This window comes from Buteo buteo, chromosome 24 (genome assembly GCF_964188355.1).
Source record: "Buteo buteo chromosome 24, bButBut1.hap1.1, whole genome shotgun sequence".
NCBI lineage: Eukaryota > Metazoa > Chordata > Aves > Accipitriformes > Accipitridae > Buteo > Buteo buteo.
Window position 1 is genome coordinate 7331532 of NC_134194.1, and position 16662 is coordinate 7348193.

At 49.6% G+C, this 16662-nt stretch overlaps 1 protein-coding gene across 1 annotated transcript in view; it reads right to left on the reverse strand.

Moving 5' to 3' along the window:
- FAT2 (FAT atypical cadherin 2) overlaps window positions 1–16269 on the reverse strand; it is a 59716-nt gene extending 43447 nt beyond the window's left edge. Inside the window, exons 1-2 of the mRNA XM_075056717.1 lie at window positions 16052–16269; window positions 319–3604 (exon numbers count right to left, since the gene is read on the reverse strand). Coding sequence (XP_074912818.1) covers window positions 319–3583 — 3265 coding nt within the window. The 5' untranslated portion in view covers window positions 3584–3604; window positions 16052–16269. The remainder of the gene's footprint in view (window positions 1–318; window positions 3605–16051) is intronic.
- Between the last annotated feature and the right edge of the window lie 393 nt (window positions 16270–16662).

The window sequence follows — 16662 nt, forward strand, 5'->3', positions numbered from 1 at the left end:
TGTATGGCTGCGAGATTGTGTGGAAGGTGAGGGCTTGCTTGTGCTGAGGGGGATTTGGTACACAAGTGAAAGGGAAGACCTTGGTATTTTGGGGGAGGACAGACACAGATTTTCCATTATTTTAAGGAGACGAACCCTGCTTGCTCTTCCCCAGATACATGCACATTGTATATCTCTGCACAAGCAAGAAAGATTTGAATGCATGGAACTTTGTAAATAGAGATAATATAGAAATGTCCTACTGGGTCAAAAAGTCAGGCCAAACACAGCATGTAGTTTAAGCCTTTAAGGTACACCATTAAACTAAGTTGTCATTACCTGTGTCCTTTTCAATGCGGAAGACGGACAGGCCAGTGCCCTCTCGGAGGAAATATTGAACCTCTCCATCTTTCCCCTTATCGATATCTTTTGCCGTGACCATCATCACTGATGTGCCTTCAGGGCTGTTCTCCTGCACCCAGCCTTTGAAGACAAAGGAGGCAAAGCGTGGTGGGTGCAAGTTCTCGTTGACATCAAGGATGTTCACTTCCAGGTGGCAGAGGGAAGAGCGAGAGAAGGGCTTCCCACCGTCACTGACCTGCATGGTTAGATTGTAAGAGTCCTTCTTCTCATAGTCCAGCTCCTTCTCCAACCGGAGTGCCCCAGTCAGCTTATCCACATGAAACATCATCTCCTCGTCATTAATGAGGCTGTACCTCACCTCACCCCCAGAGCCAGCATCTGGGTCAAAAGCCTCCAGAAACAGCAGAATGGTTCCCACAGGCAGGTCCTCTGGGACCTTCACACTGTTGAGGGCTGGGAGGCATTGCGGGGTGTTGTCATTTACATCTTCCAGAGTCACAATGAGATCCGTAAGGGAGAACAGTTGGTAGCCTGTTTTGGGCTGGTCCCTAGCTTCTATCTTCAGCACGTAGCAAGGCCACAATTCTCTATCCAGGGCACCTGTAACTGTCACTTCTCCAGTGACACTGTTAATAGCAAACTTATCAGTAGGGGTTAGGAGAGAATATTTTACTCTCCCATTGTCATCTGTATCGGCATCTTCTGCTTTAAGTTGAGCTATTGTTGTCCCAGTTGCTACATGTTCTGGTATTGCCACCCAGTAGGCACCTTGTGGGAATTTAGGAGTGTTATCATTAGTATCCAACACATTCACAGCCAAGAGTTTCCAAGATGATTTTTGTGGTGTGCCAAGGTCGTACACAGTAATGTTAAGAATGTAGAAGCTGGTTCGTTCATGATCTAAAGGAGAAAGGACTTGAAGGAGACCCAGTTCCAGGTCAATGGTAAAACAACTGTCATCATTTCCATCTGAGATCACATAGACCAATTTTCCATTAAAACCGGTATCAGGATCGATAGCTGAAAGGTCAGCAATAGTTGAGTTGATGGGAACAGTCTCTATGATATCAATAGATCGTGGAAAGCTGTCATCAAACTTTGGAGCATTATGGTTTATAAGGTGCAGGTTCAGAGATGTTTCGTCATCCTGCCCGTGGCCTTGAGACTGAGACTCAATGGAGTGTATGATAGTTTCTGTCAGCTGTTTCAGGACTCCTGTTTCCTCACACTGCATTTTGACGGGGAGACCTTGGCTGACCACAGTGATATTTACAGATGTTGGCAAAGCGTAGTTCTCTCCATCTGTTGCAGTTATTTTCAAAGAGTAGAAAAGTGGCTGTTCAGAAGGAAGATCTCGCAGAGATATTCTAAGGGATATTACTCCAGAGATGGGATTCAGTTCAAAATGCCGTAACTCATTGCCAGACTTGATTTCGTATTTGATATGCTGCAGCTCATCACTGTCGATTGCAGAGACTGTGGCCACAGGGTTCCCAACAGGAAAGTCCCGTGGGATGGTGCCACTGCAACTTGCCTTCTCAAACACAGGAGCATTGTCATTGACATTGCTCAGCATGAGGGAGACGTACACCTCCGTCTCATGACGGAAGGGTGAGCCCCAATCTGATGCCCACACTCGCAGATGATACCATCTCTGCATCAACTCATAGTCCATTGACTTGGAGGTGGAAATGATGCCAGAATAGGGGTCAATGACAAAGGGAACTGATTTCTGGTTGGCTATGGTGTAGGTGACAAAGCCATTATCTCCTTCATCTTCATCTGTAGCCCTTATTGTTAAGACACTGGTACCAGGAGGAACATTTTCATCAAAGGCCCCGCGGTATGAAGACTGACTAAAACTTGGAGCATGATTGTTGCAGTCAGTGATGTCAATGACAACAGTTGTGGATATGTGACTGTTAATGGTTGTAACTTCAAGTTCAAAATGAGACTGCTCGTGGAAGTCCATTGCTCTGACTGTAGTTATCAGTCCAGTGTGAGGATTGATTTTAAAGCTTGTGCTGTCAGGAGTAGGTCTCAAAATATATTTAAGATTTGGGAAGACTGGTATGACCTTCACCATAACAACTTGGCTTCCAGCTGGCGAAAATTCACTGAGCTGGGCCCGGTACACTTCTTTCTCAAACCTGGCAGAGACATACTTGGAGGGAGGTATATGGATAACTCTAATAGGAGAGAACAGTGGTGGCTTGCTCTTGTCCTTGGCTTGCAGACTGAGGTTGAAACCGAATGGGTAAAGCAGCCAGTTGATCTCTTTGGTTGACACAATCATGAACTCAGTGCTCCCAAAGTAGGATTTGATGGCTTTGAAATGTCTTCCCGGATCTCCATCCACAAAGTCAACCGAATCTATCCCTGCTTCTGAGTCACCACTTTCTACAGACAGAGTTGCATAGAGAAAGTCTTCAGCTGAGTCAGGTGGTGTCACCTTCACCGAGGAGATAGAGGGGGGTTTTCTGGCAGATGGCTCCACTTGGATCATGAGACTAGCCAAGTTCCCAAAGCCGTTCCCCTCCATGATCTTTCTCATTCTGTCCACAGCCAAAACCTGCAGGTGGTGCCTGCCTTGATGGGTGCTGTTTAGCCTACCAGTGGTCATAACTGCTCCCGTGGTGGGGTGGACGGTGAATAGGTCCGACTTGGTGTTGAGGGCATAGTAGAACTCGGCATTCTGGCCAGCATCAGCGTCAGTGGCACTGAGAGTGCTGACCACCGTTTTCAGAGGAGTGTCTTCTCTGATGGACACTTTGTAGGAGGGGGGTGAAAAGAGAGGTTTCAAGTCATTTCTGTCCAGAATGTGGATCAAGACTTTGGCCCAGGCTTCATAGGCAAAGGTGCTCTCTGTGGCCTTGATTATTAACATATAACTGTCTTTGACCTCCCGGTTTAAAAGTGCTGTGTTGCTGCTCCTGGTTCTTATTCTCAAGAAGCAGAAATCCCCGATCACATGCTCCTCTGTTTTAAAGAGACCAGTGTTGTCTCCAGAGGCTATTCTGTATCTGATGTCCCATTCAGGGTCTGTCTTGTAAATACCCATTTTGACATAGCTCTCCACATAGGTCTTGGGGGCTGAATTCTCATAGATGGTGGCGTTGTAGAAGAAGTGGGTGAAGTGCAGAGGGGAAGTGTTGCCTTTCTCACAGCTCGCCTCGTGGACCACACAGTGCATCAGGAAAACAGCAAAACTCAGGAAATGCCTCCTGATAGTGACTTCCATGGTGTGGTGTCTCCTTGGGTCCTGCAAGTGTCAAAGGAAGAACATTGGTAATTTTTATTAAGGCCCGTGTGTTAGAGAAAAAGTCCCCATGTGTTAGAGAAAAAGTGCCCATGGGCTCAGCCTCACCTCCATGCTCTCTCTACCCTGACCTTTGCTGCTGCAGTTGTTAGCTCAGCTCTTCTTCCCTCTCCCCCAGTGAGAGACCTGCCCTCCCACATCCCCGTGCTGGCTCAGATCCATTCACATTCTCTCCTTCAGTTTTTGCCCTTGTAGAGGCCAAAATGTGAAAAGCCATACAAAATACTCTGATCAGGCTGACTTCCTATTCTGTGAATGATCTCTCCTTCCCTTCATTCTGCCTTCTCCCTAGTCAAACAGCATATTCGAACTCTCCACCCCCAATCCAAACCTCACTTCTGTTCTGTTTCTCCATCCTCCCTTCTCCGTCTTAACTTCTCTCTCCATACAAGTTCTTGCAAAGTATTTTCAGGAGTCGATATACAAACTGTGATTTGATGTCTCTCCCCTTGGCTTGTCTTCCCTTTCCTCTCCCCCTGCCACAGCAATCTGTTCTCCTTCCCCAGCAGGGATGCCTTGCTACGTTGTGCAAATTCCTTCCCAATGGCCAGCTCTACAATGTGGCCCTTTTGACAGCTTTAGCTCAGGTCCTAGTCAAGTTGTATCTCAGTTACTGCAAAGTTCTTCTAATTCACAGGTCTGACCCTGGCTGTCTCCTCTGTGTTGCTTGAGAGAGCAGATTTCTAGCAAGACACTTTGACCATGTCACCCTCAGCCACTGAGTAATCTCTCTGGTTCCTCCCGTCTCACGGCAAAGCCCCAGGGTCAGGATTCCTGCGGAGGATCTGCCATCCATGACCACCTGCCATCAACTTCCTTCTCTAATGACTCCTGAGCATCTGCAGTTCCATGATTTATCTCTGTGAACAAGGTGTATCAAAGAAGGAACTGGATAGCACATACACGATTAACAAGGATGTAACTTTATTAGTGAGCTTTGCAGAGCTTGTTAAAGGATCAAGGCCTGTTCTTTTCAAAAACTAAGTGCGTGCTGCTGTGTGTGCAGTTAGGGGTTGAAACCAGGGATAAGCTAAATATAGATGCATATATTTCCCCTAGATATCCCAGGAGATCTTTATCTAGAACTGTTTCTTCCTCTTTTAAATTTAAATTATATATCAAGTACCTGCCAGTCATTTGGCACATTCCTAATTTAAACAGGGAAGACTTGTTTTTCCAGACACTTTTTCAAGACTCATCTCTTTAAAAGCCAGAACTAGTTCAATTTATAAGTCAAGTCGAATGTTAGGAACAAATTATTGGAGTCTAACTAACTATGTGTCATATTCTCTCACTGAGATACCTAATTACCAATAAATACAAAGCTGTAGATGACATACTTCCTTCAAATCCCTTTTTCCTTGGTAAATAGATGCCAACCATCCAGCAATTTCCCTGCTGTGGTCATTACTTTTTGAAACAAACAGTCCGAAGCTGAAGTGAAAGTACAAGAATTTGTAGAGAAATCAACACAATTTGGATTTGACAAAATTCAAACTCATTTTTTTTATGACATCATTTCACTTCTAGGAAATACAACATGTCCCAAATGCACAGCAAATGAAAGAAAATCTTGGAGGACAGGGCTAGGTGATCCAGAGAGGCAAGTGGTTCCTTCTGAGAAGTTGAAAACCATGTTCTTAAAAGCTCTGCATGTTACTTAACAATGCTTAAGAGTTTTGCAGCATGTAGGGACTTGCCTAGAGCTGCTCCCTTCCAACATTTTCAACTGCTGAACCTGGAAAGAAGATGTATGCACGCTGCGTGCGCGTGTGTCTGCTAGGACTGTGGAGCAGGAAAAGTCACATACAATTCAGAGTAGAATAAGGCAGCAGAATGAAACAGCAACAAAAAACAGTGCTGTTCACGAACAGCAGAATTAATGAAGGTGATCGCTTTGTATCTGGGCTAATTGACTTTTTAATTGAATTGTACTGAAATGGCAATGTGAACTCAGCTCTTATAAGACATCAGAGAACCCACAAGGCAGAGACGTTATGAACTCCACAACCACAAGAAAAGCTGGAGCTAGAGCACATGCCTTCTTGGGCACCAGCAATTCAATATGGGAGGATAACCTTGAGCAAGGAGTGGGTTTTCTGGTGTTTAACAAGATGCAAACTTTCTTCTGAATCTCTCCTGGAATGTCCTTAACCTCACTCTTCCCTGTAGATTTCCTGACACCTAAGAAGGGCTGCACTTACATTGCTGTTTTGCCCTCTGTGGGGGCATTAGCAGGGTTTTACTCCTCTGTCCAGCTAATTATTTTGCAAACGCTGTCATGACCTCATATTTCTGAGAGCTTTGCTCTCAATTACAAGCTGGGCTGAAAGCAATCAATGGCTTCAGCAGTTATTATGAGGGATGGAGAGTACCTACGCACACGGGGCATGAGACAGAAGCCTCATTTCCTCTGGAAATGATCTGAAACTTTGAAAGGCACAGCCAAAACCTAGGGAGAATTTTCTAGAAGGCATCACTATCAACTTTTGAAGTCTAACAGTTTCTCTTTGTGGCAGGACCCATGCCCAAAGCCCCAACATTAGCACAGAGAGCCCGTCGTGTCCCCTGACAGCAACTGCATGTGCTCTGAGACGTCCTACTTCATCACCTTTATTACTGCATGTGCATCTGCTTGGACAATTCCTGTACCAATCCTGCTGGGAAATCCTATCATTGTTTGAACAATTCCACACAAGCCCATGTTTGTCCTCTCTTATTTTATCCTTTGGTAAAAGAATGACATGGAGAGGGTTGGTGACACTAATGTCCTTCAAGAGTTGGCCTATTCCAGTGGTGTGTCCTGAGGGTCCCAGGAGAGCTCACAGCTTCCCAACCCAGGACGGGAAACCATCACCTACTACTTGTAGCCTGTTGTTTCTTCTTTAGTAGGTTGCACTGGGAAACGATGACACACTGGCTATCTTGTTTCTCTTTCTCCAGCATGGTTTTAATGTAATTTGAAGAGTAGTAGATCTCCCAGGAGATAACCGCGCAGCCCCTGCTCTGTCTCCTGCTTCTGGGATCATTTACACCATATTCACAATGCAAAACCATCCAGAAGTGGGACTGGGACATTTCCAAAGGTCATGGTGAAGCTCAAAAGAAAAAAATGGGGCACAGTGCTCTGAACAGAGGGCAAATCTGGTCCACTACAGCCTTGGCTCGGCTCCAGGGAAAGTCCCGTTGGAACCGCCCCTGGAAGGTGTCAGTAATGAACTGGCAGAAATGAGGTGGGTTTCTATGGCTCTTGTACTGTGGGTGGGAAAGCTGTGTATAATGTGAAAACAGCATAAAACCAGTTTACTAGCCCTTAAAATCCCAGATGTGGGTGGCTGCCAAGGAGGAGCAGTGCTGCCAAGCTCAAGGGTCCTTTCAATTGAGTTCAAGGATCTCAATGTTGAAATGGGGTGAAATCAACTGCACCTGAGAGAGATTTTTTGTGTTGATTAGGAGAAACATTTTTGCTGTTTTTCTGATCTGTGCTACCCCGTGTCCTTGTGCTGACAGTAATTAGTGCATGATGCATGGGACCTGTGGCAAGGGCCATACCCACTTCAGGGCTGCCAGATCAGCTGCAAGCATTAAACACCTAAACACCCTCACCTGCTTCTGGTCCCTCATCATCATGCTATCAGTTATTTCTACTCCTGAAAGCTCTCTGCTTCTCTCCTTCATGGCTCCCCCAGGCATAGATGCCCTTCTGGAGCTGGTTGCACATGGGGAGGCAGATGTGTTGGAGAAAGCCCATCAGTGGGATGAAGCCAGGAAGGTAAGGCATGCTCCCGACTGAGGGAAATACCAGGGCATCATTATCTGGTGATTCAGCCTCCTCCCCTAATCACCAGGCGAGGATCAGAGAGCCTGGAGGGGCTTCGCCCTCAGCCCTGTAGATGCAAGCTCCCCACAGAGCCAGTAAACACTCTGTGTATCTCTAATCAGAGCCTAAGCGTGCGTCTAAATTTAACATCCAAATGGTGATCCTCTGTCAAAGACATGCCCAAATCTGTTGGTTTGAAATGAAGGAACAAACACAGCACCGAGGTTCAAAGTGTGTGCGTGGGGAGGCTGTGGAGATGGGTGATTTGGGGGGATTGGTGCAGGGCACAGCTACTCTGGCTGCCTAGGGCGAGAGGTTGTGGCATGGCCCGGGGGGGTTCTCTGGGGGTCCTCTTGGGGGTCTCCTGCAATGTGCGGGCTGCTGTGTTTGTTGGCCATATCGCAGAAAAGTATGTCAGCCTGCCACAAAGTAGGTGTGGCCCCAGCCCCACCTTTTGATTCCCTTCAAGAGGAGCATTTAAAAGCAATAAAAACCCAAAACACAAAACAAGGCAAGTGCTGAGTGCATCAGGAGCAGCATTCCCCTTGCTAGCTGTGGCAGGGGCTTGGCCCAAAGTTTTGAGATCAGAAGATAAGGGAAAAATCATAATTTTCATGGGAAAATAAGGACAACTCTTCCCTTATTGCTTTTTTGTGAGCACACATCCCAAACTTTCTTCCTCTTTCTTTCTCTCTTGCTCCCACCTCTGTTCTCTCTCCCTCTTTTTCTTCATTACAAGAAACAGTCTCCCCGTCTCCCCCTCCCGCCCTCAGGATAGGTACCCATCAAAACCATCCCCAAGCACATTAATGCCTTTGTTGGAGGCTACAAGTACTAGGACCTGGGTAGGAGAAGGGAGATGTGCTTGGTTGTTCGAATAATCAGTGATGGGGCAGTTTAATGGTGGGTCTGAATTTCAATGGTCATTGGGAATAGAGACAGAAAGCAAAGGAAGTAAGTCATATAAGATGGTGGGTGCAAGGCTTTGGGAAAGTGGATAGGAGTTGGGACTCTGTCGTCTTCTGGCTTGGGTGGTAGCTGAGCAGAAAGGGTTCAGCTACAGTTGGAGCAATATCCTTACAGCTGCCTGCCAAATAGGATCAATCAGAAAGCAGTCCCTGGGTGTTTAATGTTGGGAATTCATAGGTTAAAAAGTGCGCTTCTTGTACAGGTGTTGAGCCATGTCTGTGAGATGTTTTGATTCCCAGTACTGAAATAACCCATGTACACCCTGTGCAGGGGCTGGGCTGCTTGGTTAATGTTTGTCCTCTCCTCTGCTGTAGCAGTGCTGATGGGAATTAGATCCTTTTCCATTTGGTGCTTCGCTTAGTTTTGGCGAGTTCCCTGCCAGTTGCTCACAAAGCAGGGCCTGTGGGGCTTGAATTCTGTGGGGAGATGGGTGTTTTTTGAACTGTTTTCTTGGACTTCGAAAAACAAACAAATCCATCCCTTCCCAAGCCATGACACAGAGCGGTTCCCATGATCTTGTCAGCGTTTCTCTGAATGGGATGCTGAATCCAGGCTAGTGGCTGGCACTGTCCTTGGAGGTCCTGCTCCTGCCTTCGGCTGTGCAGTCTCTGCTTGGTTTTGCAGTGAAGCAGAAGTAATACATCCCGGAGGTACTAAACAAAGCCAGAAAACTAACGAAAAGAGCCCCTGAAGTTACAGTGTTTCCTTCCTCAATGTATCTCGGGGTTTTCCAGTGCCTGTGGATGGTTTTCTCAGGGCTGGTGTTTGCAGAACTGTGTTTTGCACCAGCCTGCTTGGGGGCTGTGTTAGTGTGGGTACGGCTTTTTGCTAGACTTGCAGATTCCACCAGGGCGCAGTTGGGCTGTTCCTTCCCCATCTTGACTTGCCAATCTCCGAATGGCTTGGATAGACCTTTGGAAATTGTTTCCAGATTGCTAGACAGCCTGGAGCAAGGCGGCTGATCGTTTAAAACCTGGTGCGCGTGCCTTTTACAACCGAGGTCTGCCCTTGCTTGGAATGACCTGTGAAATGCTGCTCCTGTTGCATAGTGAGTGGCCCGTGGGTAGGGCCCAGACCCATGCCGTAACAATTTCATGGTTCAGCTCCATTCCTGGTGGTAAAATCGCTGTGTGCTGATGGGGTGGGCTGTACCAAGGGCTTGTCAGCTGCAGAGCCATAGAAAGCCATGGGAGTAATGAGTGTCATGCTGGTCCATGGAGCAGTGACTCTTGCTTGGACTGCCCAGCATGGCAGGGGGTCACACACATGTCCCGGAGCAGAATGAATACGGTCCTGCAAGCACCATGGAGATGCTTCTCCCATCATCTGCCAGCTGGGCCAGGCAGGTGCTTTAACCCTGGGGAGTTTGGGTTCCCTGGGGAGCTTGAACTGGCAGCTTCTAAGGGGTGTTGGAGAAACAGAGACTCTCTTGAAGGAGTTTTGGGGAAGCCTATGAGTCATTGACTTGTGTGGGGCAATCTGGGCCCCAGGTTGGTAGACCTGGCATGATGCTGGGACACCCATTTTGTCTAGTCAGGTTGCCTTGCTGCAGGAGTTGGTAAAAAATGCTTTGGTCTGAGACAGCACTGCCTTCCCTGGGTCTAGTCTGCTGCAGCCAGTGGACCTGCAAGGGGTCCTGCTAGGACCACTGTTCAGGGCTGACAGCGGGAGTGTGGTAGGATGCTGTCCCCAGAGTGCTGAAGGCAGATGTGCAAGACATAGTCGCACAGGAGAGAGGGATGGTCTTCCACACAGGAAGGGTGGCTGGGAAGTGTTTAGTTACTCTGATGTCCAACTGCGCCTTCCCCATACAGCTGAATGCTTTTGCCACCTTTGTCACCATGCTAGTTGTTCACAAGTTGGATATTCGGATCCAGACTGGCTCTAAAGGCACCTTCCTCCATGACGTCTTGCTGTGGCATGCCCCAGCCACAGGAGGCTGTGGCATCCTTCCCCCTCAGATATCTTGCCCATTGCCCCATCCTCATGGCTTTGACTGTGCCCTGCTGCTCTACCTGCTACCCTGGTTTGCTCCTCCACCGGAGCAAGCAGGCACTATGTGTCTTTGCCTCCAAGCCGTTCTCTGTCCATGAGCAAGGCATCACCTTGTACGTGAAGCTGAAGGCTTTCTCTTGTCACCTTTCCACCTGCGATATGCGTTTCTGTCCCGTGCTCTGTGAGGAAGCCAGGGAGAGCCTGATTTTGTACTGCTGCCAACACCTAAGCCTGGCTTAGATATGTCACATAGCTGAGGTTTCTCTGTCATTGTTGTAAGCCTCCAGGAGCTCGTCTGTCAGGCACAGAACTTGAACAGGCTTGAACTCCCTCTAGAGTTATAAGGGTCAGTGATCTTTATCTGTCTTGGCATTGCAACATCATTCTAGAGCAAGAGTTAATCTCACAGCTCCAGAGCTGTGGAGCCCTCAGTGGGGGTCTGGGGTCACTGGAGGAGGTCTGGGGGGTGAGAGAGCCTTGCAGTGCCAACTGCCTTGCTGCTGGCTCCTGTCCCAGAGAAAGCATGACATCAGGGAGGTTGACTTGCTTGTGCCAAGGACAGGGGGAAGCATCCTTATACATTACTCCTAACGCCCTTCCTCTGCTCTCCCATGAAACGATCAGCTGCTTTTCCCTCCTCACCGATCGCTTCCTGCTCTCCCCAGTTATTGGCAGCAGGGGGTAAATCCTGCTCATGGTCCAGAAGCTGCCATTGCACAGGTAACCAGGGAGGTGTTGGGGGGTGCTGACTACCTCCTTGGCCAAGGATGGCAGCTAGGACAGCCAGGAGACAGGGAAGAAACAGCAGATCCCACTGGTGGCTCTGATGGGACTGGGATACCTGTTGCTTGTGAAAAGAAACAGCCCTGGGGGCTGGAGACGGGCAGTGCCAGTGGGAAGGAGGCTCGGTGGGAGCTGCTCCCCAGGCAGGGTGCGAGGGGCCCAGGGGCTGGGCACCGTGGTGCAACAGCCCAAACATGTTGGCACAAGAGCCAGCTGCAGCGTGCCAGGTACTCACGTGAGCGTGCCCCAACTCTGCTACTTGCCAGGGCTGTGCACCTCTCTCTCTGGGGTTCAGCTCCCATGGAGGCTGTTAGTGCCAAGGGCTGCATACCTTGGTCACTGCAAACTAGCTGGCCGAGCAGGCGTGCCGTGGCCATCAGCACAGGCTGTGAGAGCCCACAAGGGATCCCGGGCTCTTTCCTGATTGCTTTCTCCTGCCAAAACTCATACTGAGCCTTTCACATTTTCCTCATGCTTGGGATGCAAATTATCTTGCACTGATAATCATTCCCCTGTCTGCAGACTGCTGAGGGAAGCTGGTGTGTGGGGGACCACATTGTCAGTCCTCCCTGTTACCTTTTGGATCTACTGGCCAGTTTCAGCCAAATTTAACCAGATAGGTAAAGACTTGAAAGGAGTTAGGTTTGCACAAGCTTGTGAAAAGCAGCAGGAGAGAGAAGAGAAATCCAAATTAGGACTCCCAGCTGGAAGAAAAGGCTCTAATGTGAGCCCAACCCGATTATTAGACATCAGAGAATCCACACAAGAGAGACCGCCCCAGGCAACCAAGCTTCATGAATTCTGCTGCTCGCAAAACAGCTGTTTATTTAGGTGCTGCAAAGCCTGTGAGATCCCTTCTGGGATCCCAGCACACAACTCCCATCTGACCCACCAGAGCTGGGAATCCAGACTGGGCTCAGCTCCCACCCCAGCCTGGAGAGAGGAGCTGCTCTGCCCAGTGTTTGAAGGGGCTCTAACCCTGAGCTGTCTGTCCCTGTAAGTCCTCACCCGCACCTCAACTCAACCTGGATGCTTGCAACAAGGACATTGGCTACATCACCTGAGTGCTGATAGTCCTCCGATACCCTTTCTGCGATTCCCTGTGGGGAACAGGGAAGGAGTCCAAGAGCATCTTGGCATGAAGAGCTGGGTGAGGGACTGTGTGCCCCACTGGATGCAGGTGAGGAGCCCCGGCACTCAGCAGGATGTGGACCGCTCGATTTCTCTCTGCCCTACAGCGCAGCCCTGGCCACTACGCCTCCTCCCTCACCTTTTTCTCTCCTACCAAGCAATTCTCATTCACCCGCAGACCTGTCCCTGCACTGAGACGAAGATCTTCTCATTCCCCTGCCCAGCACCCTGCTGGTCTTTCCCTTCTGGTGCCTGAAGGTGAGCACGGAGAGCAGCTTTCTGCTCTGCCTGCAGCCTCTTTCACTCTGTTGCCATCTGTCTGCCTTGCACTGCTCCTTCCCATCCCTCTCCTGTGTTCAGAGGCAGCGTAAGGACACAGAGGACAGAGAATGAATGAGATGATCAGGGCACGATCCTCACTCGTAAAAGGATGCCTGGCCAGCATGCCAATAGCTGTGCCACAGAAATTCCCTGCAGCAGACATTTATTGAATGCAAAGAGATACCTGCAAGCTGATAGAAAACCTTCAGCTCCCAGATCTGCCTGCTCTTGGGAAACCTGCCTACGGCAGCCCACCTCCTCTGCTGTATCCACGGTGCCATACAAGCTGATGCAAAGCCAGCCCCTGGCCTGGGGAGCTCAGGGTTTCACAGGAGAAAAGATTAACCCCTGAGACAGGCATGTTTGCCCAGGCTGGTCTCATTGCCACAGCATGTCCTTGTGTCCTTGTCAGCTCTCGTTACACTCCCAGCACAAGGTGCTACCTCCCACTCCGGACTGTCTGCTGGAAACGCATTTCCGAAAGCTCTCGCCATTGCAACGACTCTGCGGAGCAGGCAGTGGTGCGCAGACGTGGCTTGCAGCACCTGCGACAACCAGATACCAGGCTGGGCACACAGTGTCCCTGTCAACCTGAGCCATATGGAGTGTCTATTCATGGCATAACCAGCGTATCCCAGGCTGCCTGAGTCACAGCATCTATCCAAGGTACAACCCGGTCAGTCCAAAGTAGTGCCACAACACAAGAACATCAAAATAACCATGCTTGGCCATCTCTCTCCCCAAATGGCCACTTTTAATTGCTTAATGGAGGAGCAGAAGAAACAAGGCACATGTAACATGTTACTTCTCCCACTTTCCAGCATGAGTGCAAGTACACGGTTGTTCTTGGGCTGTTGCATTTAATAACTGCCACTGGAGCTATCCATCCCAAATGGATCGAAACCTTGTTTGAAGCCAAGTACACTTTTGGCCTCTGCAATATCCTGTGGCAATGTGTTCCAGAATTTAATTATGCCCTCTGTGTGGAGAAAAAAAAAAACAACACACAACCCTACTTCCTCTGGTTTGTTTCGAACCTGCTGCTTGTTCATTTCTGAGCTACAAACCTTCCTAACAGCCCTTGCAGCCTGCCCCTCCCTGGAGCTCCTTCTTCCAAGAATTAGGAAAGAAAGTTTCTTTGCTAATAAACCAGTATCTGCCCCATTGCCAAGGAAAAAGTGTGGTTGAGAAAAAATTGCTTGCTCAGCGAATCAGCTTGCTAATAGACAATGGAGCATCAGTGTTGCCAACCCAGTTGAAAAAGAAAAAAAAAGTCTGAGGGTATTTAATCCTCTTATGCTTGCACATGATACAGAAGAAAGCCCACTACTGCTCGAGGTGCAGCTGCACTTGCATACTCCACACGTGGCAAAAAAACAAAGCGAGGTACGCGGAGCAGGGAATGCCATTTCTGTAGCATGGAGGTAGCTGGAACAATCCTCTAGGACTTGCCTTGGAGCAGTTGGCAGGAGCGTAGGATGCAAAATGCATTAGTTTCTAACAGATGTTTGATTCCAGGTGTTACACCTCCTTTGAACTCTCCCTTCATACATGAATGATGCTTGTTTGTTTGGAGGGCTGGGAGACGCACTGGTTTCTGAGAGCATTAGGATTTGAAATACATTCATGGTGCAAGCTGTAGCTAAGGGAAAAGCTCAGGAGAGAAGCAGATCCTGCTGTGCTCTCCCCTCCGCGGGCACGGTGGTTGGGCTCACTTTTGCAACGTTACGGAGCATGTTAAAGCACAACAAGCAGATGGGGGGAAGCAGAGAGGCTGAAGCCCCTGGCTGGGTTAGAAACCTCTTGCCTGCTCAGTCCCTCAGGAACCCCAGTCACTTATCAGACAGGCGGATGTCCCTGAACTGTTCCTGATAAGGTGAGGTGTGCTGTGTATTAGACGATGATAAGGGTGCACAATACCAAGCCCGGTGATTTTTGCCTCCCCGAATACCAAGACAGCCCAACCTTCCTCAGGAGCCCATACAGACTGTTTGCTTTCTGTCCCGAGGCTCCGATAACCTCCCAGGTCTCTCTAGCTGACAACCTGGAGAGCCGTGGCAGCTCCCTACGTATCCCATGCCCGCTCTTTGCTCCCCTGAGTCCGGGACAGAGGATCCAGGGCACCCAGGGCGAAGCAGGAGCCCGTCGGCCGCAGCCCTGCCTGCCCCAGCAAAGCTGCTCAGCTCCGGCCACCGCACAAATGGAGTTTCCACTCGTCCTGGAAACTCTCAGCCCTTCACAGAAGCAAACCCAAGCGAGCACCAGCTTTTTTAAAGAGTTTTGTCCAAAGCAACCCCTGTTGTGTGACAACTGATCTTTGCCCCTCTGGAGTGCTGCACTCCACCAAGTCTGCCTTTAATTCCCCCGGGAGGCTGATTAGCTGATAACTGCTGTTTGGAAGGGCCCCATTTGCTCCAAGTGCCCAGGCCTCCCTCCCTGTATTTTCACCTCTTTTCTCAGTGCCGAACACGTACATGGGAAATAATTCCTGCGCGCCCTGAGCCGGGACTGGATTTGCTCTGGGATTTCATCTTATTTTGCCATCAGACACCTGACAGTGAGCAAAGTTGCACTGATGCAAACACGAGTTTACACACGCGGTCTTGTGCGAAGCAGGGACAGTGGCTTTTGCTTCGGTTCCCAGGCTCTGCTGCCTGTCACGGAGGGGACCAGGGCAGGCAAGGAGCTCTTGCCTGGCCGTACAGGGAAACACCAGCGCCGTGCCTACACTCAGAGATCACCAAAGCACAGCTGAGTTCGAGGTGACAATGGAAGCGGCTTAATGGGGAACACGGAGACAGAGCTTGGAGCGGTACCGCATCACTCCAGTTAGGTTGTATACGGCCAACGACTGAGCCTGCAGCTGGACGCCATCGCTGCTCCTGCAGCAGCACATCCATTTACTCCAGCACAAGCTTGCTCCCTGCAGAAATCCTGCCCTGTTCGGACACCTGGAGCCCTTCTCTGTTCAGTCCCTCCTCGCCTGCCTTGCTCAGCAGTGCGGCTTTCCTCTTTGCTACCTGGAGCCCACCTGCTTGCGCTGGCTGCAGCACGCTGAAGTTTTCCAGCTAAGACCAGATGCAAACTCTGTGCAAACGTGGCTGAAGCTTTTCCTGGCTCCTTCCATAAGCCCCCATGCTAGGGCTGCCAAAGAGGAGGAAAAGATGAAAGGCTCTCCCTTTGCATACCAAAGCCCTCTCTTTAGGATAAGGCTGTTTCCAGCAAAAGTTACTCGCATGCAAAAGCAGTTTCATGACTAAAGCAGTTTCATGACTAAATCTCTGCATCCTCCATGCCTCCTTCCATCCATGCTGTACAGACTGCTCCCTGAGTCATTTCAACTTCCCACACCAGCAAGCAGCGTGCCTTACCTGTTGCAACAGGAGAGAGACCTCTCCTGAAGTTTACTGCCTCTCTGCTCTCGCCGCTGAAAATCCTCTCCCGCAGCAGCACCTTGCTGGCCGCCGGGGATCCATGGTGCTTGCAAATCAGAGGCGAGGGCTCAGAGAAATTCCTGCAAGGAGCGATTTTGCTGGCTGAAACTCCGGCAGCACAGGTTGAGAGCGGCGAGGGAGAAAGTTGCAGGAGGTGGAACTCCCTCGCTGAAGAGCCAGCCCTTCCGTGACGGACTGGAGGAGGAGGAAGAGGAGAGGCATCGCCTGCTCCCTCGCTGGAGAAGTGAACTTGTGTGTGTGTGTGCGTATGTCAGAGCTGGGCAAGGACCCAAGCCTTAGAGCCAAATAATTGCAGAGCTTTTTACTGTTAGATTAACTAGTATTGCCATGAAATCCAGGACCTCAACTGCAAGGAGGGGGGGGTGGTGGAATATGTCAGGTAAATCCCTCCAACACACCTGAAAACCCAAAGATTGTTTTTAACTAGCTGCCAGGTGGGTGTTGCAAGGAGGGATGGGGAGAAGGGGGTGGGGGAAACCTGAATCTGCCCTCAGAGCAGCTGCGTGTGGAGAGACACTTTGAAGGTT